This window comes from Lineus longissimus, chromosome 14, assembly GCF_910592395.1.
Source record: "Lineus longissimus chromosome 14, tnLinLong1.2, whole genome shotgun sequence".
NCBI classification, from domain to species: domain Eukaryota; kingdom Metazoa; phylum Nemertea; class Pilidiophora; order Heteronemertea; family Lineidae; genus Lineus; species Lineus longissimus.
The window spans coordinates 16270302-16294252 of record NC_088321.1 but is presented as its reverse complement, the minus strand read 5'-3'; the positions used below and the strand labels follow the sequence as shown (position 1 = coordinate 16294252).

Sequence of the window (23951 nt, the reverse complement as noted above, 5' to 3'; positions counted from 1 at the left end):
ATCCACGTCAAGCCATGTCTACTGTCATTAAGCACTTTATCTTTGTATAGCAGTAGAATGGAAAATGATTGAAAGCTTTTGTTGTGCAATCAATCATGCAATAAACAATTTTGTAAAGTAAAATTTGAAAATCCCACTGCGCGGATGAATTCTAATCTCAGGACGTAAATAGTCTATTCACAAAGAAAGGAATATGTGGATTCTTACTGTGAAATATCACCAAGTTTACGCGTAAATCTTATTCGGATTTTTACCAAACTTCTGGAGAAGGTCTAGTAGGTGCTTTTCTTTGGAAAGATATGCTTAATTCGGATCGCCAGTACGGGCCCCCAGAGAATTGCGGCCGCGACTTTGGGAGGTAAGTTCACTGTGCGCGAATCGGGACCCTCGTCCCGACGCCATGTTGTCTACAAAATCGCACCTTTTGTGTCCGTGCCAAGTTTTTAGACGCGGTTTACTTTCAAACCAAGTATTTTCCAACCGTGCAATAATTGTGGCTTTCCAATTACGCCTCGTACTGACTATACATTGCGTCTGATTGCGCGATCAACCCCTGGATTTCGTGTATACAGCGGATGAAATTGGCCCAACTGATTGACACAGGCTCCCAGGTAGATCAAAGTTCAAAGGTCATATTCGAAGTACACAGGATACACTATGCGTGTACATTGTATGCATTCTGTACATTTTACATGTTTTGTGTGCACCATTGTACTGTGTATAGGGTTTCTTTGCAGGGAATTTATGAGAGATGCAATATCAATATTGTGGTGCTTTGTGAATTCATCACCACCCGTTGATCAGACTGTTGTCGTCTCTCTGCCTCTGCAGGCTCTGGTCCTGCGGAACTTTGGGGCTCGCTCGACTTCACATTATTGTTCTTTTTCCCTTTAACGCATGTCATTTAAAATCCTGCATGCAGAATGGGAAATTTCTTCTGAACAGGACTGTAAGCCTCAAACCCAAGTTGTTACAATGGATATTTCGAAAAACATGTAGTCGCTGCCGATAGATAAACGGATCATTCCAACCCTTTCTCCACATTGACCCAACATGTCCGTCTAATTCCGATGTCTTTCGTATCACAATGAAAATTTACACCTACGGGCATTACAATTCTGAAAAAGCTGATTGTTTGCATTCAAATTGAATAACTTGTTGAAGTGGCTTGTTAGGCCTGGCGTTACTTGGAGGTAAGGTATATCCTGTTGGCGGCATTCATGTGTTGAGCATGGGTGGTGGAACCCCTGAATAAGGAACGTCCTTTTCCAGCAGTTAGACCAAGGGCTCGGCGGGAAGTTGGCCTCACTTGGCAGTAAGGCATGTCCCTGTGTTGGGCATGCATGGGCAATGAAACCCGAATACACCAGCAAAATACTAAAGTTGGTGAAGAGCTGTGATGAGGGTCAAAGATCCAGGAATCTCTCGGTTAGATATTGATGACAGGTCCACAGTGACCACCAATAAATATGCGAAAAGGTCTTTCTCTGTGACAACCTCGTAGGTGTTTCAATAGAGGGGTTTCCATGAAGTTTTCAAGCTGTGGGGGACCACAATTCATGATAAATCTGACACCCCCACAGTCATATGTAGTGTTCTGTCCTGTCCTGTTGCCTTTGTTACATGCACCGTTGTTTGTTTAGAACAAGAATGAGAAGGTGAGATTTTGGTAAGAACTTGAATGTAAGTTGCCATGATTCTCTTAATAGAAGGCTCCTGAAAAGGCCCCCTTGACCCTAAAAAATTGTAAGATGTCGCAGTGATTATCATCGCAGGTTGGAGCATGAATGGGTTGATCAGAGGTAAATCAACATAATACCTGGAAATTCAAGCGCATAATCTTTTTCATAGTCCTTTACCAAGTAAGTAACCGATCTGCGTCTGTGATACGATACAAGTCAAGTATTTATATTTAGATTGTATTCTAAGGAGACACAAGTTTCATTCCTAGTTCACCCAACTTCGCAAGACTCCCCACTGCATGAAAAATCAACTTCCAAAAATCATGTTTACATTTAGTCAAGCCAGACCTGCCCTCTAACTTGCTAAATGCTTGTACACTGTAAGCGCCCTTCCCAAGGACATGTCGCCTAGGATGAACATGGGAGGTGCATCACAATTTTACTTTTATACCTTGCCCCCGGACAAGACAGCTTGTCTCAGACACTGCATAGAATAGAAATGTAGCTTCGTCCCTGGCGTCTTCTTGTTCATGCTGTTTGTTTCACGTCTTCTTCAAAGGACGCAATCATGGTTGAGTGGCTTGTCAAAGGTCACAAGCAAGATGGTCTGTATTGGGTATTGAACTCCCTGGCAACTGTCGAGGTGATTCACCACCCCTCAACACACAAAACGGCACTAATTGAATAATACGAAACACCTGATTTATGCCGCTACTATTCAGTCACCACTTCTGTACAAGATGGCCATATCAAAAAATTAACATGATTTTAAAGGACAAGTCGATAAGTAATTCCCTCTGTTCAAAATGCTCTTTCTGTAAACTAAATGCTTTGACGTATGTACATTTCATAAATGGCTCCCAGCGGTTCAAATTTCCCCTAAAAGTTTGCGTTTCCGCCAACAATTAAGACATTTAAATTACTGTATGAGCTTATTGCGGTAATTCGATAAGGACAACCGCCAACCCACGGGGACACGATATTAGCCCTTTGTCATTTTAGATGCGGATGGAAACAATGATATTGTTAACTCGTATTTCTATCATTGATGAATAATGCGGAGTGATTATTTACTGTTGCCAGAGCTTTCATCTTTAGTGGGGATTTTCAGCGGGGACATTGTTGTGGATAAAGTCTGCATTCCTTACAGGACTTGTCACTTTTGTTTAAGGCTCGAGGACAGAGCCTCTCAGCGGCAAAATATTGCCTTTTTTCGGGATCACCAAATGTCCAATTTTATCAAGTCACCTCATGGCTTGGTTTCAGCTCTCTAACTTTGGCGATGTCTTTTTGAACTTTGAAATTGTTGGACTGAGCAGTCGGGCACTCCCGTAGTTGCAGTGGCAGAGTGTCGTGTCAAGCCTCTATCATGTGGATTCATGGAAATGAGATGACGAGAGGTCATGAATGAATGAATATTTTGGCAAACATGAACATCAACATTGTAGTGTCGTGAAATGTTCCTACTTTGACAGTAGCAACCAATTGATAATGTAAAGCGCTACCCAACCCCTGGAGAGTTGACACTATGGAGTAATGGCCCCCTGGGGACAAGATTATAAACCAATCAGCTATAACACCGATCTTTTCTTTGTTAATTTACTGCCAACAAAATATTGCTAATGAGTTAATTACTTAAAAATATCATGAAATAGTGAGTGTTGATGAGATTAGTTGATACTGTATCAACGGTTTGATCTCATTTTGATACATTATGTATGTACGGAGGACGGGTAGCATCTTGTTTGATATCCTGAACCTCATGTTCTATACTCCACTAACCGATGTGAAGCAAAAACCTTGTTGGCCAAGATACTTGCTTGACGATACTCATCATAGGAATGTGTGTGTGTTGGGGGGGGGGGTGCCATCGGGCTGACAGGGTTTTCTTATTGTGTGTTGACATTTTCATAAACCCTCAAAGAATCCGTACATACGTTTCCCATATGATGCGGGCCTAAAAAACATTAATACCTTCTGTACCAAAATATTGGGGATTATTTGAAAACAAAGATCATGGTTCTTATGAGTTAATCTTCCAGAATAATTGAGTGTTAACGGGATAGCGGAGTTAATGTTTAAACATCGGCAGCGTTCAACGAAATGAGCAGTATAATCCGGCGAAATCCCGGGAGGCCCCTAAGTTGAGATGATCACCGGTAATGGTGAATTATGGGATATTGATGGCGCACTTCGTAGGAATTAGCGCGTGTTTGATATGTGCTGTGTTACCCGTTTGTCTTGGGTTGTGGTAATGCTCCGTGTGTGCATTGTATACACGCGAGCATTCTATAAGGAAGATGTGAAATTGATTCTTAATTTTTGTGATGATACGAGAAGGTATTGACCGTGTCTTCGTGTGCGCGGTTAAGAAAATGTACTACTGTTTAGATATTGATGTTTTGGTCGTAATTTGCACGAACCGACGATAATCTGCTCAGGACTCTATACATGCAATAGTCATTGTTTCCCTGACTTTCCCCAACTTAGACAGAATCGTTTTCAAAATTGCCATAAAACCTACTGAAGTGAGCAAACAACGTTGAGTTTCTGATAGCGTGTAAACTTGTCGAAGGTTTTCTGCAGAAGGGCAAGTGCGCTAAGAATGTCTGATTGTACTTTCCTTGGTCAGTTGCCTTGTGGTAGGTTTTTGAGTAAAATTGACGAATTTCTACTTCCACAAGAAACTAGTCCATCTGATGATTTGGTTGTCCAATGTTTGCAGACGAATGGGAAAATTGAACGCTGCCAGAAGACTGTCCAAGTGCTGTAAACTGGGTGTGATCAGGTCAGACGAGACATTTCCATCTGCCACATGGAAAGGGTTTATTGATGATATATAAACCAGAAATAATCAGAATTCATCAGAATTGGAAAAAATATTCCTATCGCAAAAACATACCCACACTGATACCGATATAAAAAACAAAAGAAAAACTCAGTATCGACGATACGGTCGGTGTCCATTGAGCGGAAAATCCGAGAATGAACAATTTCACGGAACGTTGCCAGCACATGGGGATGGCGGGTCTCGAGATGGTAGTCACTGAGGCTTGGTGCTCGCTTTCTTGGACGGCGTGCATGATTGACTTTGTCGATTTTGTCCTTGGGGCGATTTTGAAAAGTTCTTGTTGGGAGTATGTGGTGGATATAATCTTTCATAGCAAACAATATGTATTATCAAAATCATATTTTTGCGATTCGGGTTCAAGTTGTGATACTAGCACTTATCTCATTGTTCGAACTCCTGATTTAACTTTGTCGGACAATGGGATAGGACTTCATTCATGTTGACGTTTAAGGAACTTCGTGAAAAAACCTCGTCAACGAAAGTGTTATGTGGAGTGCTGCACAGGTGACTGTGCATTAGTTGGATGCAGGCACACCCATTGATCTCAATAGGCCTTGTCTCCAAACAGGTTGTTGGTGTGGAATATGTATCAGTCTGAAGTGCAGATGTACGTCCTGCTTGCAGTCAATGCTGTGTGTACTGTACATCCTGTACATCCATAGCATGTACAGGTGCAGTGCAGTTCACCGAACACTTATCGCTCCCAGCTGACATGCCATTGTCAATCGATTGACAGCATATGGCTGCATATGAGGAATACCGCTGCCAGTCACTTCAGAATTCGATGATAGTCAGTTTCTCGGTATCGATGATGGAATAGCCTTGATGATTTGACACTGCACCTCTGCAAATTGAAAAATAATGTGCCGCATTGATGTAACTTCACTGAGGAGGTTACAGATCATTCTTCCATGCAGGAAACCGCAGGGCAATTCTCCTCTTTCCTGATCAGCGCCTCTTGTTGTCCGTTTCCAAAAAAATTATGCCTCTATTGTAAAAAGGCGCCCAGGGCAGTCTGCAAGCCGCGCATCGATATCATTGCCTCTGCCATGTCTACATGACAGTCGAGTTCTCACATATCATTTGTAAATCAGACGGTGGGAGAACCCAACGCCAGTAGCACCTGTGTCTGGTGCTGCACTTCCGAAGTCAGATCATTATGGCGCTACGTTATGTGCACGCACTCCCTTGTTAGGATAGCGATAGTTTTGTAGATACGAAGTCATCAAAGAGGCTTTAGAATCAAGAGTGCATCTAACCGAGCCCTGCGTCCACAGCTCAGTTCCAATACACTATGGCTGGCCTGTTTTGCTCTCCAAAGGGAGCCGCCCTGCCTTTGGGCCCCTGACCTTGATGACCTTTTCTCCTACACTCTCTAAGAGAGCCGCCCTGCCTTTGGGCCCCTGACCTGATGACCCTTTAATATAGCTCCTACACTCTCCAAGAGAGCCGCCCTGCCTTTGGGCCCCTGACCTTGATGACCTTTTCTCCTACACTCTCTAAGAGAGCCGCCCTGCCTTTGGGCCCCTGACCTGATGACCCTTTAATATAGCTCCTACACTCTCCAAGAGAGCCGCCCTGCCTTTGGGCCCCTGACCTGATGACCCTTTAATATAGCTCCTACACTCTCCAAGAGAGCCGCCCTGCCTTTGGGCCCCAGACCTGATGACCCTTAAATATAGCTCCTACTCTCCAAGAGAGCCGCCCTGCCTTTGGGCCCCTGACCTGATGACCCTTTAATATAGCTCCTACACTCTCCAAGAGAGCCACCCTGCCTTTGGGCCCCAGACCTGATGACCCTTAAATATAGCTCCTACTCTCCAAGAGAGCCGCCCTGCCTTTGGGCCCCTGACCTTGATGACCTTTTCTCCTACACTCTCTAAGAGAGCCGCCCTGCCTTTGGGCCCCTGACCTGATGACCCTTTAATATAGCTCCAACACTCTCCAAGAGAGCCGCCCTGCCTTTGGGCCCCTGACCTGATGACCCTTTAATATAGCTCCTACACTCTCCAAGAGAGCCGCCCTGCCTTTGGGCCCCTGACCTTGATGACCCTTTAATATAGCTCCTACACTCTCCAAGAGAGCCGCCCTGCCTTTGGGCCCCTGACCTGATGACCCTTTAATATAGCTCCTACACTCTCCAAGAGAGCCGCCCTGCCTTTGGGCCCCTGACCTTGATGACCCTTTAATATAGCTCCTACACTCTCCAAGAGAGCCGCCCTGCCTTTGGGCCCCTGACCTTGATGACCTTTTCTCCTACACTCTCTAAGAGAGCCACCCTGCCTTTGGGCCCCTGACCTGATGACCCTTTAATATAGCTCCTACACTCTCCAAGAGAGCCACCCTGCCTTTGGGCCCCTGACCTGATGACCCTTTAATATAGCTCCTACACTCTCCAAGAGAGCCGCCCTGCCTTTGGGCCCCTGACCTGATGACCCTTTAATATAGCTCCTACACTCTCCAAGAGAGCCGCCCTGCCTTTGGGCCCCTGACCTGATGACCCTTTAATATAGCTCCTACACTCTCCAAGAGAGCCGCCCTGCCTTTGGGCCCCTGACCTTGATGACCCTTTAATATAGCTCCTACACTCTCCAAGAGAGCCGCCCTGCCTTTGGGCCCCTGACCTGATGACCCTTTAATATAGCTCCTACACTCTCTAAGAGAGCCGCCCTGCCTTTGGGCCCCTGACCTGATGACCCTTTAATATAGCTCCTACACTCTCTAAGAGAGCCGCCCTGCCTTTGGGCCCCAGACCTGATGACCCTTTAATATAGCTCTTACACTCTCCAAGAGAGCTGCCCTGCCTTTGGGCCCCTGACCTGATGACCCTTTAATATAGCTCTTACACTCTCCAAGAGAGCTGCCCTGCCTTTGGGCCCCTGACCTGATGACCCTTTAATATAGCTCCTACACTCTCCAAGAGAGCTGCCCTGCCTTTGGGCCCCTGACCTGATGACCCTTTAATATAGCTCCTACACTCTCCAAGAGAGCCGCCCTGCCTTTGGGCCCCTGACCTTGATGACCTTTTCTCCTACACTCTCTAAGAGAGCCGCCCTGCCTTTGGGCCCCTGACCTGATGACCCTTTAATATAGCTCTTACACTCTCCAAGAGAGCCGCCCTGCCTTTGGGCCCCTGACCTGATGACCCTTTAATATAGCTCCTACACTCTCCAAGAGAGCCGCCCTGCCTTTGGGCCCCTGACCTGATGACCCTTTAATATAGCTCCTACACTCTCCAAGAGAGCCGCCCTGCCTTTGGGCCCCTGACCTTGATGACCCTTTAATATAGCTCCTACACTCTCCAAGAGAGCCGCCCTGCCTTTGGGCCCCTGACCTGATGACCCCTTAGCTCCTGTAGAGCCCACCCCTTCCCTGTCCTGAGGCCTTGACCTGGTGATCAAAATTGTGAGCTATGTTTCAGGTTTTCTCTTTATGTGTTTCCAGACTCCGTTAGAATGTCCAACTCAATCTGAGATAGTTTAAAGGAAAGACAGTTCCTTCACTTCAGAAGCTCCCCCATGTGGCCCATGACCTGCTGACCAAAATTTTGAACCATTTCTCATGTTTGCCGTTTGTGTCTTTTCAGGCCGCCCGTCAGGATGTCCAGTATGAATGCGATCGGAGGTGATAAGGAATTAAGCGATCTCTTGGATTTTAGTGCTGTAAGTATACACTGTCGACTGGTGGTGGTTTTTGCTACTAATAATTAAGACGAGGTTCATGTCGATAGAAATGTCCCAAGTTCCACTAGGTAAAAGTTGTAGAAACTACAAAGTACAAAGCCTGCAAAATGAGCTCTCGATCTTGATCCGATCAGTTGTTGAAACAGTGGATGTTCATGTATGGGCCAACTATTCTGTGACAACAGCTCAGCATCGACTTTCATGACCCAAACAGGATAGGCAACTATCGCAATAAAACTGACTGTGTTCGAATATCTGAAACTTTCTGCTCAGATTCAATGCTGTACTAGCTTATCACACAACATGTGCACTTTAGTGCATGTGATGCACTAAGCGGTACCACCCGTCATCAGGCCAAAATGAGTTAATCAGGCAACCTCCGTAGCCCATTCAAAATTTGCCGTATTGTATTCATAATGGTGCAGTGTTTTGTCCACGGGCTGGTGTCGTACCCAAATATAGACGGTCGTATGTGCGACGTGATGTTGTCGACTTTTCTGCAGCTTATTCTTGGAATTTACGCCAATTGTGTTGCTCTTAAGGGTGACCCCAAAACTGAATTACGATTCACCTTTCGTTGCTGAAATTCTCAATATTTCGTCGTCGTGAGGTTATGTCTGAAATGCGTTGGGATTCGGACCAACTTTGATTGAAGCCGAGTCCAGGGTTCGTGCGTGTGCGGGACAATGGCGGAGGCTCTCTTTGAATTGGGAGTGAGATGGTCATGCTCTGTAGCATGTGGTGGGGTTGGGGTGTTTTGGGGTCGAGGTGACTACATGGAGCGGTGGGTAGGTTCCTTGAGTTAGTTGAGTGATGAGCCTTGTGTGCGCAGCGCACTGCGGGAACTTCGGAAAAACATGTATTTCGAATAGGCATTCTTTTAGCTGCTAATAACACAGTTACATTTCCATTCAGTCCGTAGAACATTGACATTGAACCTATCCTACTGAACTTGGCATACACTTTTGCAAACATTTTCATGTTTAAAAACATGAAATTCATATTTTCAACTCACACTGTCTATGTATGCTAGATTCATCTACACTTGCTTGCCAGAAACATTGTGACCATGTCCTACATTTTTGCAAACATGGTTTTTTTCAATGTTTTTTTGCGAGATAGGAACTCCAAAGATATACCACAGGTATGCCTCCCAACAGTCCTGACATCCTGACCTTGAGCCTTTGCAAACATTTTTGTGTCAAAAACATGAAATTTATATTTTTTAGATTGCTCGCCAGATAAACAGAGCGAATGTCAGTTCGAACCAGCAGCATTGGGGTAACCCACCCCGGCAAGTAAGTATGAATGAATGAATGAATTGAAAAACTTATATTGGGCGCCTTTCCGTGGTCCACCACGCTCAAGGCGCCACCCCCCCTAAATAGTCCTCAAACAAGGTGGTTTTGAGTTGCCTCTTAAATGATGTTTCTGGTAGAGCCCTGACGGAAACAGGAAGTTTGTTCCACAGGTATGGGCCACAGCATGAGAAGCTGCGGTCACCATACCTGGACTTACTTCTTTTGATTTTAAGCGCCTTGAACGTGGTGGACCTCGTACAGCCGCTTGTCGCCACCAGCAAATCTGACAGGTACACCTTTACTTCAATACTGTAACTAACTGTACGCACTTCCTACTAACTGTTGTCTTTGATGTATTGGAGTGATATCATGAAGATTAATGTTTTTTTATTGAAATTCTTGGATAAAAATTCATTATGCTTTTCACTCAACAAGAGTTATCTTTTCACTTTTCATGTGGTGCCACTTACAATTTACTGTTACCAAATGCACATCTTTCTACATACTGTCCTCATCGATGTATATGACTGATATCATGAACATTTGCAAGTGTTTTTGGTCGAAAAGAATCCATTATGCTTTTCATGTTCACCAAAAATTATATTTTTGTGTGGTGCCACCTATAGTTTACTGTAACTAACTGTCTGCACTTTCTTCTCTGTACATTTTTACATGTTGTCCGTCTTGTACATACCAAAGTCCGTTATCCTTCATCGTTGTTTTAAAGGAGGGAAAGAAAAACAGCCAATGTACAAAGTGCCAGGGTCTGCCCAAGACGATTAGTTCTGGGCTCAACCCCTTATTTCAATCCTCTGGAACACTGTAAATACTAAAATTAGCAATACTGCAGTGTTTCAGTTTGGAATCTGAAACAGCAAGGGCTGAAAATGGTACAGCCTAAAAACGGCTGGTTACAGCACCCTGCTTTAAAAGGAAATGATACATTTGCCGGTGACAAAAAACTGCTGGGCAAATACTGAAAGCTTAGAGAAGCCAGGATGCTGTGCCATGGTTGAAACTGAAACACTACACTGTCCTAAAAGGGTTACCCAGGTGAGCATTGTCTACCCCATTAGATAATGGCATCCATATTGTCCAAACATTACCGTTATTTAATTCATCACGCCCATTAATCTTAAGCGCCACCTTGTGGCATTGAATTAGATCGGTGAATTCTCCGAGCGCCCAATGGGACGATCAAGATAATTATTCGAAACCACCCCAGCCGAGGAATAAATTGCGTTAACGCTAAAACAATTTGGTGCGATATTCAATTTGGGTGAGGAAGGTCCCATGGGACTTTGGGAACACAAGGTTGCGGCAGGCAGTATTCTGGGGAAGATGAGGGATCGGTGATATCGTCTGCCTTAGACTCTTTGACGTCTGCTCGATCATGCTCTTCATGTTTTTGGCGGGGGTCTTTTTCAGGGCTTTTGTTTGACTTTGGTGACCAGTGACCATTGGGGCTTTGGGAACGCCAGGTCGATACTCCCCCTTGTCCGCTTGCCCTGGGCAACCAAATGACGAGACAGACAAGTTCTGTAAAGTACTTGCCCTGTGGACAAGGAGAACTTCTCTTTGTTGTTGGTTTCATCTCATAAACAAGTGTTAATTGATGATTTTGAGAGAAACTGACCCTCCTTGCGAGGTCGGGGAATAATGGGCTGAACTCGATGTTTGAGATGATGAGAATGGACCTTGATATCGAGCAGGTGCGAAAACGAGAATGAGGCTCCGGGGACCTTCACCACTGTCTGTATCAGAATGAAGATAGATCAGCAAACCATGTGTCGGGAGATGGACGTTGGCTTTCAGACCCCAAAGAATCTTTCTGCAGATTCGGAGAGTTTGGCGCAAGATACATTATTGAGGCGCCACCTGGCTCTCGAGTGAGTAAACCTTGGCGGCGAAGTGGTAGAGAGCTGTTTGCAACAGATAATGCGACAGTTTGACAGGATGGCCCTTCCATGGGATGGGATGACCCTTCCATGGGACAGAGTTGAAGTGACAAAACTTGCCCAAGGTGACAAACCAAGCCTGCCCTACCAGCGACAGTTAAAGATGAGCTGATCGTCATCCTGTTTGTCAGTGCTGTGACATCACCTAATGACTAATTGACAGACTGATAGCCATTGCCTGTAACCCTTCACTGATAGAAAGTCTAAGAGTAATCTGCCTTGCCCAAGGACGCACACCCATGCCTATGCCTGCCATCATCGTGGCAATATAGGACAGGAATCAAGATGAGGAGATCTTTTCTCCTCATGTTGTTGTGCCGTCACACCCGATGGCACGCTGATAGACGATGTGCGTGACCCTTCCTTACCAACAAACAGACAGTCTCTTGTACCTATTTAACGATTCATTGCCTGCGCATGAATTAGGATTATTTCCAGTTGTCGTTGTGGTCGTGAGAAGATGAATAGACGAAGGCACCGCTATCCCTGATGATTGTAAAGTATCCTGGGGTCCAGGTATCTCTGCAGTGTTGTCTACAATACCAGGAAAACGTTGGGAACTGTCCAATTTGCGAGCGTGCACTAACACTGCTGAGAAGTTTTTAAAAATGTGCAGTCTGTTGTCGAAAAGCTATCTGCTTCGCACCCCTCCCCCAATATCTAAAATTGACAGAAGCGTCTCCCTCTTTCTTGATCAATTGAATAACAGTTACCCGTCTTCCATAAACAATTTAATTCCACCTCCTGATGCGGAAAAGATCTTATGCCCCGAGCAAAGATTTCAGTTTCTCAGACCAACGCACCCAGTCAAAGTTTTTCCGTCGTCATGACAACCGCTGCTAATTCTTAGCGTTGTTGTCGAAAATCAATTGCGGAGTTAATAGGTTGGCGGTGCCGAGATTCGTAAAGTGCTTGGATCCTTCCTCGAAGGAGGTTGGGGGATTGTGTGGCCATGTTTTAATTGAATTATAATAATTGGGGAAGTTGTATGGTGACAGGCTTTGTAGGAAAGACATTTGATTGGATTACGATAATTGGCCAAAGAAGGGAGTCGCTTGGCCCATTTCCCCATTTGGTGCATAACTGTAGGACACTCCCTGGAGAATAACATCCCCAAGTGTCGAGTGAGTCTGAAGAAGACACCTGCTTGACTGTCAGTCCAAAACAGGCTCTCTGGATCATTAAGGTGGTAGTGTGGCATCGCCTTGAAGGGTGTTCTTAATGCACCCCCACACTTATAACTCCCCCCCCCCCCACACACACACACATACGCCTAGAAGTGATTATAGAATATTGGTGTCACAATGATAACTTTCTCTAATATTCTCATGTTTTTCCCTTTCAGATGTTTTCACCGCCCGTTTCTGGGAACGCTATGAAAAATGGACCAACAACAATGGAATCCATGTATGCCAACTCATTCAAACAGCAACAAGGTAAGAATCATTTCTTCATCATATTCCAGATTCTCAACAGGGGTTGCAGTCGATGCACGCCACTGTTAGGAAGTTATAAAACTGTTGAGTCGCCAATACCATCACATACCCCCATCTGTCTGAAATCAATGTTTCTCATAAGAACATACACCTGTCTCAAAGTAGTTCCAACCAGCTACTGCTGGAACCAGCTGGGAAGCTGCAAAGTGTTTCATCTGGTACAAGAAACATCTGGTGCCTTCAAATATTGATACATCCACCAACAGTACATCGCGTTGTACAATCCATGCATCTGTCAGGTGCGACAAAACATCTGGTGGTTTCCAATACAGCAGACAGTTCCCGCCAGCAAGTATTGGGAGATTATTTCCGAAGATGGTAACATTTCCCGTAGGCAGTTTCTATTGGAGTACAGTTGGGAAAAAAATTTCGAAAAGAGAAAAACAGAGGAACGTTGTTGGGATTATACTTCATGAGCACTTCCCAAAATACGACATAATGGGAAAATCTGTTGATCTTGTTAGATGTTAAAAATTAGAAATGAAATATTCCAGATGGTTGTTTTGTGTGAAAAATAGCTATTTTCGGTGAAATAAATGACGATTTATTGGTGTGTGACATGAAAACATGACTCTGTGAAGGGGCGGCCAGGTTAAGAGAATGTCTTATGATCTAGGTTGACGTTCCGCCTCAAACATTAACTTGCTTACCGACTAATCTCTACACGATTCAACACCGATTACGCCGCGGTAATTATGGTGGAGATACCGCTGTAATTATGTCGACGATGCCTTCACGGCGACATAATTAATCCTCTCATATTCCGGGCAATCGCTTGCAAGGCGGAGCGAGGGAGATATCTGCCATTGTTACCACGGTAATCGAAAATCTTAAGACTTTCTTTGAGATGTTTTTCTGCGCCATTATTGCGAAAGGTGACGTAGACTTTTTCAAAGATTTCACATCGAGTATGTAAAAAGTTGCGATTCAATTATCGCTGGTGAAATTTTCATTATAATTTCGTGAGATTCCGAAATAATGAAAGAATTTTTCTCGAACGGAAGAATGAATGGATTATGGGTTTGGAAAAGTTGCGCTTGAAATGACTTCGTGGGTTGATGACTTTCCAGATGCCTCACTACACTGTCATTTCTTCAATTCGTCTGAGCAGTTCTCTTTTCAGAAACAAGTTTTCAGAGAAGCTCTGAGTTGAACCTGCCAGCGTTGTCAGACACCTTGCACTGTTTTTCCTGGCCTCTGATTGGAACGGTTTATCAAATTGTTCATACCTCCTCCTGGACCCACGTCAGAGGCATTCAGCATCAAGCCTCGATGAGGAGAAGTCAGAAAGCCTTCTCTACTCAATCCTATCTTCATCTCCATCATGTCTATGGCATGCAGAAGTGCTGTCAGAAACACTACCTCTTACATGTTTACACCTCAGATAGACTTCACATACCAAAAGCTACATCAAACCTTGACACCAACACATAACACAGAATATGTGGAGATTTTTCCCGCAGAGATGATGTTTTGCACAAAGCGGTTGTCACAAAAAAGCCTTCTTGTCTGTAATAGGCCTACACCTGGGTATGTTATACTAGACTAGTAGTGCACCCTTGCAGCGAGCCTTTCTGCTGAGTGGATTTCACACCGTTGAATGGTATAAACGTTAAACTAATTTTTGGCGTTCTAAATTTTTTTGTAGTTCTCAAATCCCCAACAGTTAAAAATTGGAGAAGTTCACCTCAGATGATAAAATGTTGTTTTGTTCTAAAAAACAATAAAAATCTTCCACATTTGTTTAAAAATGAGCTAAAAGCGATAGTTGTCATTTTTGCGCGACAGCAAAAATCATAAAAACAGTTATCAGATCGTATTCCCCGATAAACCTCGGGCGGAATTGAGAAAAAAGTCGCCACCTTTCCGACAACTGTTTCTTAACGGATGAGATTTAATGATGTTTTAACGATGATGTGCCAATTTTGCATCGTATTAGAATAACGACAAATTCTCGCCATTGGCGGCGTGGCGCACATCTTAGCACAAAATGTTCCCCTGGTCGTTTTTAACGAGAGAAATAATCGTGCATCAGGGTCCGTTATGATGTGATAATGTTTCCCCTTGTTTTAATGGTAGATTTGACTGATTAGTTTCACAAATGAGTCTCAGACCGAAATATTTTATTGTCTATTTGTCCTTGTATTCATGTTGCTCTACAAATAGAGGTCTTTGGTTTGTAATGATGTTGTTGTTAGAAAACCAATTGAAGAAGAATTTGTCCGTTAGTTTTGGCTAAACGTTGGCCTGTGAATATCACTACTGAGGAGAGGAACAGGGTCTTGTCCTGGTGTTTTCAATTAGCCATTTCCGTCGAATCTTGCTAAAGCAACTCACTCATCATGGACAGTCCCACATGTCAGTCCCCAGTCCGGGATAGTCGGTGCATTCTGACTGCTTTCCCTCTCCGGTATCCCACATCACAACTAGTAAAGCCTGGATGTGCAGTCCAAGTCATCTCACTGGAAGGACAGTCCATGAACTATCAATCCTAGCACCCCCAGAACGATCGTTTCCCCTCTCTTCTACATCAGAACTCACAGTCTCGATTCACTGTCCAAGTCATCTCACTGGAAGGACAGTCCATGAACTATCAATCCTAGCACCCCCAGAACGATCGTTTCCCCTCTCTTCTACATCAGAACTCACAGTCTCGATTCACTGTCCAAGTCATCTCACTGGAAGGACAGTCCATGAACTATCAATCCTAGCACCCCCAGAACGACCGTTTCCCCTCTCTTCTACATCAGAACTCACAGCCTCGATTCACTGTCCGAGTCATCTCCTCGATTCCTGCACTCGATTGAGTTAATTATGGGATACAATGGGGCCGCTGGCAGATGATGTGTGATCGCACTACCATGGAAGGACAGTCCATAGCCTATCAATCGATACTATGATCGAATTAACCCTTTAGACAGGCAATCTTTTCCATCTTTATCCCGACACTGCTGTGGTATGGAATTGGTTTGAAACTTGGTGCCAGAGCTATACTAGAGGTTCTGTAAACCTTTCCCTGCAAGCTTCTGCATCAATACACCATCATCACCTTTAAGGGTGCCTGTGTCCCAGAGCCAACAGCTCACGAACATGGCGTGATTATTCAAAGCCTATCTATGTATGGGCTGATCAAAAACACCAATGAAACACCATTACTTCCACTTGTGTGTTTGTACACATCCATACGGACAGCACAGGGTGCGTATCCCATCACCTCATACATGATGGGAACAAACCAGCCTGCAACCAGCTGACGCCCGCTGTTCGATGATATTATAGGTCGGGAGCATGGCATATGGTGCATGAATAAATTATGACAGAATCGTGGAAGGGCGGTACACTTGTTGATGTGTAGAGCCGCATCTGTGGTGGCATGAGCAGCTATCGTTGTGGGAAAATGGCGTCACTGATTTTTCCGATTGGGGAAATAATCCAGAAAAAGAATTTCTGTTTTTGGTAGTTTGGTAAAAATCTCTCATTCGTGGAGTTATCAACCCAACGGTAACTTTAAAAAAAACACATCTTTTTTCAATGAGTTATACAAGTTTGTTGTTTTGACGACTCCATAAAGTTATCGGATTCTGAATCACTCAAATTCAGAATTCGTTTACCAGAAAATCACAAGAATTGTCAATTCAAGTGTTTCAAAATGGCCGTTCAGTGGTGTGTATCATAAATTTTCTATGACCGAGGTTCGCTGACATCTGGATATGAGGTTGTAGTTCCCAGTGTGGTGCGCGTGGATTGACTCTTGAACTTCAAGTGTTGTGAACTGACAGTGGACACTGACAATATGGAAACATTCATGTTCTTGTATTGGCAGTTTACGCTTCCAGTTGATCACAATTGATCGCATCAAGCCAACATGTTTCATACAGTGACACCTGAAGGCAAACACACAAAAATAATTGAAAATTTTTTTTGTTCAGAAATTATTATTCAGACCTCCCAGAGTCATTTTAAACCATCATGCAGTGCACCCCAATGGCTAAAAAATGATTTTAAGAAACTTTTAAAGTCCATAAAAAAGGAGTGAAAATTACTTTTTGCGAAACTGTATCAAACGACATATTAGTGTCAGTGAGAAAAACATGATAAAATGCTGTGGGGCTGTTAGTCTTGTTCAGATCTAACGACAGTGGCAACACTGGGATGGTTTGACACTTCTGATCTCCCGGTAAATCACGTTCGAATGAACTATGAAAATACAGCTTAAAAAGGCACCTATAAAATGATCATCTCGCTGGGTCTTGCTACACAATCATCAACCCACAATGCAAAAACTTATCACAGTTTTTACGCCATTTTTTTCACACCCCTTGCATACAGTTACATAAAATTCCTCCACCAATGCCAATATGCCCAATTACTCGTCAAAATGTCATATTTTGCGTGGAAGACTCGTCATATTTCTGCGGCATTAACGGCGGGATCAGGTGCACGAACATATCGGGACGCAGCTGCGGCGCAGCCCGTTTATCCACAGTTAGCGCCTGGCTAGCGATGCTTGATTCGGCCCCGGAGCAACGCTAGCTTTAGCATTGGCGTGTGTGATGCAGCTAGCTTTATCATAGCTGATGCAGTGATGATGATGCATTTTTGTACGCGAGGAGCTAAAGCCAGCTTGGCATGGCTGAAGGGGATACTTCCGTTTAAATACACCAGTCTGCAGGAAAGCTGAGTTATAGGAAATTCTCTACTTTTATCGTTTCCATGGAAACTATAAACAGGCTAATATTCTTGCCTCTCTACTTTTAAGATTTGTGAAACTTTCTGAAAGATATGTTCTCAGTTTCTATTTTGGCCAAGGACAGAATTTCTCAGTTGGTAGAATGTGATTTTTATTTTTCCTGGTCGAGCATTTTTATGAAACCCTAACTAAAAAACAACCGCGCTACCAGTTAAAGGTTGTGGTACAATGGTTAACAAGCCGAGGGTTAAGACTTTGAATCCACCTTCCTTCCCGCTAAACCACTCTGAATCAATAGTGCACTCAAACCTCCATAATAGATTATCAATAAAGACCTTTGTTCTATAAGCGATGTCATCGTTACATCGCTGAGTTCTGAATGCGGAGATGTTAAATCGTAAAGTACACTCTTAATATTTGCCGCATCCGACCGAGCTCGACAAGAAGTTAACCATGCAGAGTTCAAGCTACTGTGGGATTGAGGGCACGTCGAATTGATTCTTTGTTGGACAACTTATCCTTAATGATTTTGCAATCAAAGTTATTTATAAAATGAATCATGCTTCGAAACGACTTTACTCGGATGAGCTGAACCTCTGAAGGACCAAGCATTGACTGGACATAGGTTGGAACCCACGACACTCAGCTTGTCACCATTCAAACCACTTTAAAGTACCGTGCTCCACTTGCCAAATATACCAAATTGGCATTCTGTGAAAACCGAACTAAAGTATCATTCTTAAACAACGTGCTCCCGTGAATTTATGACGCGCAGCCTAACTCTCGTCTGTTTGCACATGATAATCCAATGTTTCCAGTCCTGCGCTAATTTTTCAATTTGGCGAACGGCAGAATAAACATCGCAATATTACGATGAGTGGTCGTCGATGTTGAGGAGGCAATAGTGAGTAATGTGTGGGTAATTATCTCACCGAGTTGTCTTCTTTACGGGGACTCCTCGTGTCGAGTGGCTCAAACATTATTGGCAAAATATTTGGCGAGAAATCTTGGTCTTTGTTTGGGGAAATAATTCATTTTAGACAGTGTCTTTGTGTAGGTATGACATAAATTCATGAAACGTTTCGACAGTTTCAGGGAGGCAACTGCATTTAAGAATCTGTGCATTGCTAGGACACAACACACGGAACGTGCAGCAGCAGGACAGGGCCGACACCAGTCACCATGTCACTGCTGTCGTATACACTAACATATAAAGCACAATAGTTGGTCACCATTTCTACTGTATGGATTGTGGCATCACTATATAACTTTCAAATGGCTGATAACTAGTACATGTATATTGTATAGAGAGTGAGTCCAATGAATCCTCTTGTTGTATGGCTAGCTGCCTTTATGATGACTTCCCGAACAGCTGGTTCCATATGTTGTCATAATTCTTAACATTTGATGATGCTATTCATGGCCACATGTTGACTTGGACGATGGACACCTTTTGTCTCAGTGGGGATGTTGACGTATATGCATGGCATACTGTCCAGGGTCAACGCTCTTCCAACTGATCACACCATCGATCCATGCACGTGCACTCACAATCGGCTAAACTGATTTTCATAATTGAACCCAGGAGATTTCCATTCTCAAGGTTTGAATTTAATAAAGTCTTCCGCTGCCATGGAAGTTGGCACCACCCAGAATGACCCAAAGAGGCATCTTTGTGAATCTCTGTAAAAGAAAAAACTCGCAAAAATACAAAGTACGCAAATATTACAGTAATTTCACAGGATCAAAAGTCAATTTGAACTGTGACTACAACTCCACCATTAAATTTTCTCCAGCCATCACTGAAACTTCTTAAAACAGCTTTCTAATTGAGTGCGTACACACAAAAGCACAGCCAAAACAATAACAGCTTCCAGGGGGAGGCAAACCATATTGCAGAACAGCAGCGAGGAACAAATTGTCTCAAACTATGCAATGAATAATTAATGCAAACTTCGCTGATAACGGATCAGGCAATTTGGACCCGGGAGACAGAGCAGGTTTTCACCAAATCGGACCGTTGGGTGCAATTTCTTGGTGATTTATGCGCGGAGCTCGGCGTCTGGTTTCCACCTGATCCTGAGATCAATATGGCCGCAGTCACCGAGATCGAGATGGTCGCCGTGCCAGATGAATACTCTACCAACACAGCTGAAGATGATTGGCTCCCAACAGCTGAACCGGTAGCAGACGACAGACGTTGTTGCTGATGACATATTTTGACAACTTTTGCTTTCATTTTAGGAATTTTGAGGAGTTCTTAGGAATTTGACTCAAAATAGACAAGATTTGAAAAAACTGTATGAACCTTTCTTCGTATAGTTCGACCTCTACCTGAAATGATACTCAAAAGCAGTTGATAGTCGTAGTTATACATATAGTTGATAGTCATAGTTATACAGATAGTTGATAGTCATAGTTATACAGATAGTTGATAGTCATACTGATTTAGTTTTGAGGAAGATTCTGTCAAGTTGAAGATGATATGGGTATTTTGCTGATATCGTATTTGGCTTAACATCATCTTCTCGGTACTGTTTCTCTAATCAACTAATCTCATGAACTATTTGCAGAAAATGTGTTAAAAATACAAAACTGTACAACATTTCTTCAAATACTTTCAAAAGGGATCGACAGAGTGTGTAGCGTATCACCACAACCTCTCGGCTTCACCAAGGGTGTCACTCACAAATTGAATTATGCGCCATCTTCCGTATCATCTATGTCGCTAATGCTAAACATATTCATACCTCATCGAATCAAGAGTGGTTGGGGAATACCCCGGCTGATAGTTATGAATTTCATTAGTTAGCTAGAGTGACGAGAGTAGCTTCGAGGACCAGTGTGGAGCACCTGCAAATCTGTGTGAAATTGTCTGGGATTGTGAAGGAGGGGCAGAGACTCAAGCAGAAATGTTAGGGAAAGTACTGTTGTCCCTGGACAGTTTCATTCCTTGAGCATTTACTCTCATTTTCAAGGAAAGTGGCCATCAACAAAACGAAACAGCCAACAAATAAATAATATTTCATTCTCGCTTAAGCATTTCAAACTGAATCACGTACAGTGAAACCTCCCTTAGCAGACACCTCTATATAAAGGAAAACCACTCAATTAATAAGGACACTAGTTCTGGTCCCAAATTGGATTTTTTTTTCATTCAACTTGACCTCTCTAATCAGGACAACTCTCTATTAAGGACAGCATTTGTCAGTCACGAGGATGTCCCTAATGGAGAGGTTCTACTGTATTATCAAGAGTTAATAGGAATATTTCCGGTAGAATCACCCTGTAACTTTACAGGTCAATGGGGCCAATTGGCACAATTCCTGTGTTTGGGTACACATACATCATCTAATCTAACACGGTGATAGTACAGCTTAATACACGGAAGAACGGGAAACTTCCAGCCGCAAGTCACACAAACTCTCTCGAAAATTAAATTAATATCAACTTTTTCAAGAAAATTCGCCAAATCGACTTTTTCCACTTTTTCATGAAAATTCACCAAATCAACTTTTTTTCAAATTTTTCACGAAAATTCACCAAATCAATTTTTCCAACCTTTAGTCACTCAAATCTCACAAATATTCACCAAAAACAATTACAGGAATTTTTGTCACCTGACCTAGCAGTACGTGTTTCAAGCGCTTTACTTAGCATGTCAACTGTGCTGTCCCCCATAATTGTATCTTGTTAAGAGGTGACTGAAAATCTCTGAAATCTTTAATTGAAACAAACGTTGAGTTGAGTTGGGTCGTGGAAAATGACTTGATATCAACCTCCGCTTTGACTGATGAACATTCTGCGCAGATTCCAACAAATGGAACAAGCATAAGATATGTCGCCAATGGCAACACTACATATAATTGCATCCATTGTCTTGAGTGGTTGCTCTCGGGATCAATCTATGGAAGGGGAAAGAGCCGCGTAATGGAGAGGATGGCACTACACAAAGTTAACCCCTTCCACTTCCAGGTGGCAAATATCACGAAGAAATACGCATGTTTGAAAAGTTCGTCTCCAGATCTTCGAAATGAATACCTATGTTATAGTGTTGATGACAAATCTGAATTCAGGTTTTGCGATCTGGTTGGAGAGATGATAACCAGTGTATAGAAGGGAGACAAGGGGAGGGGGGTAGTTCTACACAAAGCTATACCCATATGTGATTGAATGTATCACTAAATGATTATATGATTAGAGAGTTCAGATTCTAAGCTTCAAAATGAGTACCTATGTTACTGGATGGACTTCAAGTTAAATTGTCTTCTCCAGTTCTGACTTTAACACTGACTGATTCGTTACATCATTCTACTACCGCTTGATATAAACTGTTTTGACTTTCTAAACACCCAATAAATTCATTATAAAGAGTCATTCTTTGGCATCAAACTAACCAAAGACAGTAAATTCTAAAATCTGAAGGCGATAATGACTGTCCAGGTATCATGACTGCAATATGCAGCATCCGTTTAATGTTTCCATCCTACTAGTGCCAGCCCATCTTAAACGAATAACCCCTCCGAGGTAATCAACCCCGGCAAAAACCCAGCGATGAAATTTCAATTAGTTTTTGGCTTGCGACGCATTGATGGCACAATAATGGCCTCACGTCCTCTAATCTCATTGGCCGATTCATGATTACAATGAACAATCGCTCTGTATGTTCACTGATCGTTTCGCGAGTAAATGCGGTGATAAATCTTGCCATGTCGCCAAGTTATCAAGGAGCGGAGATTGGGATGGCATTGGGTCTGTTCCTGAGAATTGAATGCTGTGATTAAAAGGAAACATTATTTGTCATCGTTTAACCCATGATGTGCGATTTTGGAAATGTCAGTTTTAAGTTCGACTGATATTGTGTCACTGCTGAACAGATTAACCGTCCTCCTCTCCATGGAACTTGTCACCAGGTCAAGCCCATCATGTTCAGCAGAAAGTTACCCCACCAGAAAGTTAATACCAGGTCTCTCCACCCAGATTCCAACCCATAAATCCAAAGTTGCTGTCATAGGTGCAGCACGATGTCCCTCTTCTTTAACTCATGAAGGTGGAGACACAAGTTTCTATCTACAATATGATTATTTGAGATATCATTTGCAGGATGTGACTATTTCCAAGAGCTCGAAAAATCTATAAATAAGCAGATTTTCATAAAAATATTGAACTTCTGGCTGTTGCCATCCTTGCGAGGCCTACATACTGCCAGTACCAAGTTAAACAATGCAGGGCTTGGGTTAGACATAAAACTCCATAAAAATTCTATAGATGCAATCTCCTATACCGACATGCAAATAAATATGTGCATATAAATTAAAACACTGGATGGTACATCATGACCACCACCTGTTTCCACAGCCACACCAGCTGTTACTTGGTCGCTATGGTAACGAACATCTGCGATCATGATTGGTTATTGACTTTTGGGTCAAGGTCGTTGGATCATCCCTGTTTCTTCTGTATTCACGATCTTTCCAAGAACATTTAGCTTAGATTATAGAGTTAGTTTGTCTGTCTTGGCATCTATCTAACATTTGCTGCTTTCCCTCAGCGGGTTAATTCTAGAAAAATCCCTTGTTGCTAAACAAACTAATGATGGACAATCCACTAAACAACCATTGACTTGTTTATGAGGAGGGAACTTTGTGTTTATGTCCTGGGTATTCTAAACATATTCTGAAGTGTAAACACAGATAAAAAGTAGCTTCTTGTACTTTTATCAAGGGAGATAAACGGATAGATATCTTTTTCAGCTCATGATCATATTATCTTATCCCTTTACCATCCACCTATATCAGAGATCTTTCGTGCTTCTACGAGATAAAGCTCCATGCCATACTGGTTCCTGATCTTCCAGCCTGTTGTCTGCAGGGAACCTTCTTCTGCGGTCGGCTTTCATAACCATTATATCCTCGCAGACAGTTCCCCACAGTTTTGTCTTTTGCTCCACTGAAAAGTCCTGTCTTCCTTTTCTTCAGGGGAGAATCCTGCAGTATATTCTTTGCACGCTATTAAGACAACATTTGCAGTCGAATTGGATACAGTCAGACTCTCTTCATGTGAAGTTTGGGTCTCAAGGCAGTGCCCCGTACTGAGTTGATAGATGGCGACTTGGCCTTTTCTGTCCAGTTGGTAGTCCTGAACCCATTCCCCACCAATTAGGACACGTCATGCCATGCTTGCCAGATCCTTCGCCCGTCTCATGCCAATATAAATGGTGGTTAATTCAGAACCAATTCTCCACCATTCTGACATCAGACGCGTGGCGCTGCCTCCATCATCACAAGATT

The 23951-nt window shown here is 43.2% G+C and overlaps 1 protein-coding gene across 8 annotated transcripts in view; it reads left to right on the top strand.

The window, feature by feature from the left end:
* Positions 1 to 184: 184 nt before the first annotated feature.
* LOC135499005 (transcription factor 12-like) overlaps positions 185 to 23951 on the top strand; it is a 90192-nt gene continuing 66425 nt past the window's right edge. For all 8 annotated transcript variants that reach the window (XM_064789604.1, XM_064789608.1, XM_064789607.1 and 5 more), the window contains exons 1-4: positions 185 to 358; positions 8120 to 8195; positions 9446 to 9514; positions 12821 to 12911. In XM_064789604.1, the coding sequence (XP_064645674.1) occupies positions 300 to 358; positions 8120 to 8195; positions 9446 to 9514; positions 12821 to 12911 (295 nt within the window). In that variant the 5' untranslated portion in view covers positions 185 to 299. The remainder of the gene's footprint in view (positions 359 to 8119; positions 8196 to 9445; positions 9515 to 12820; positions 12912 to 23951) is intronic.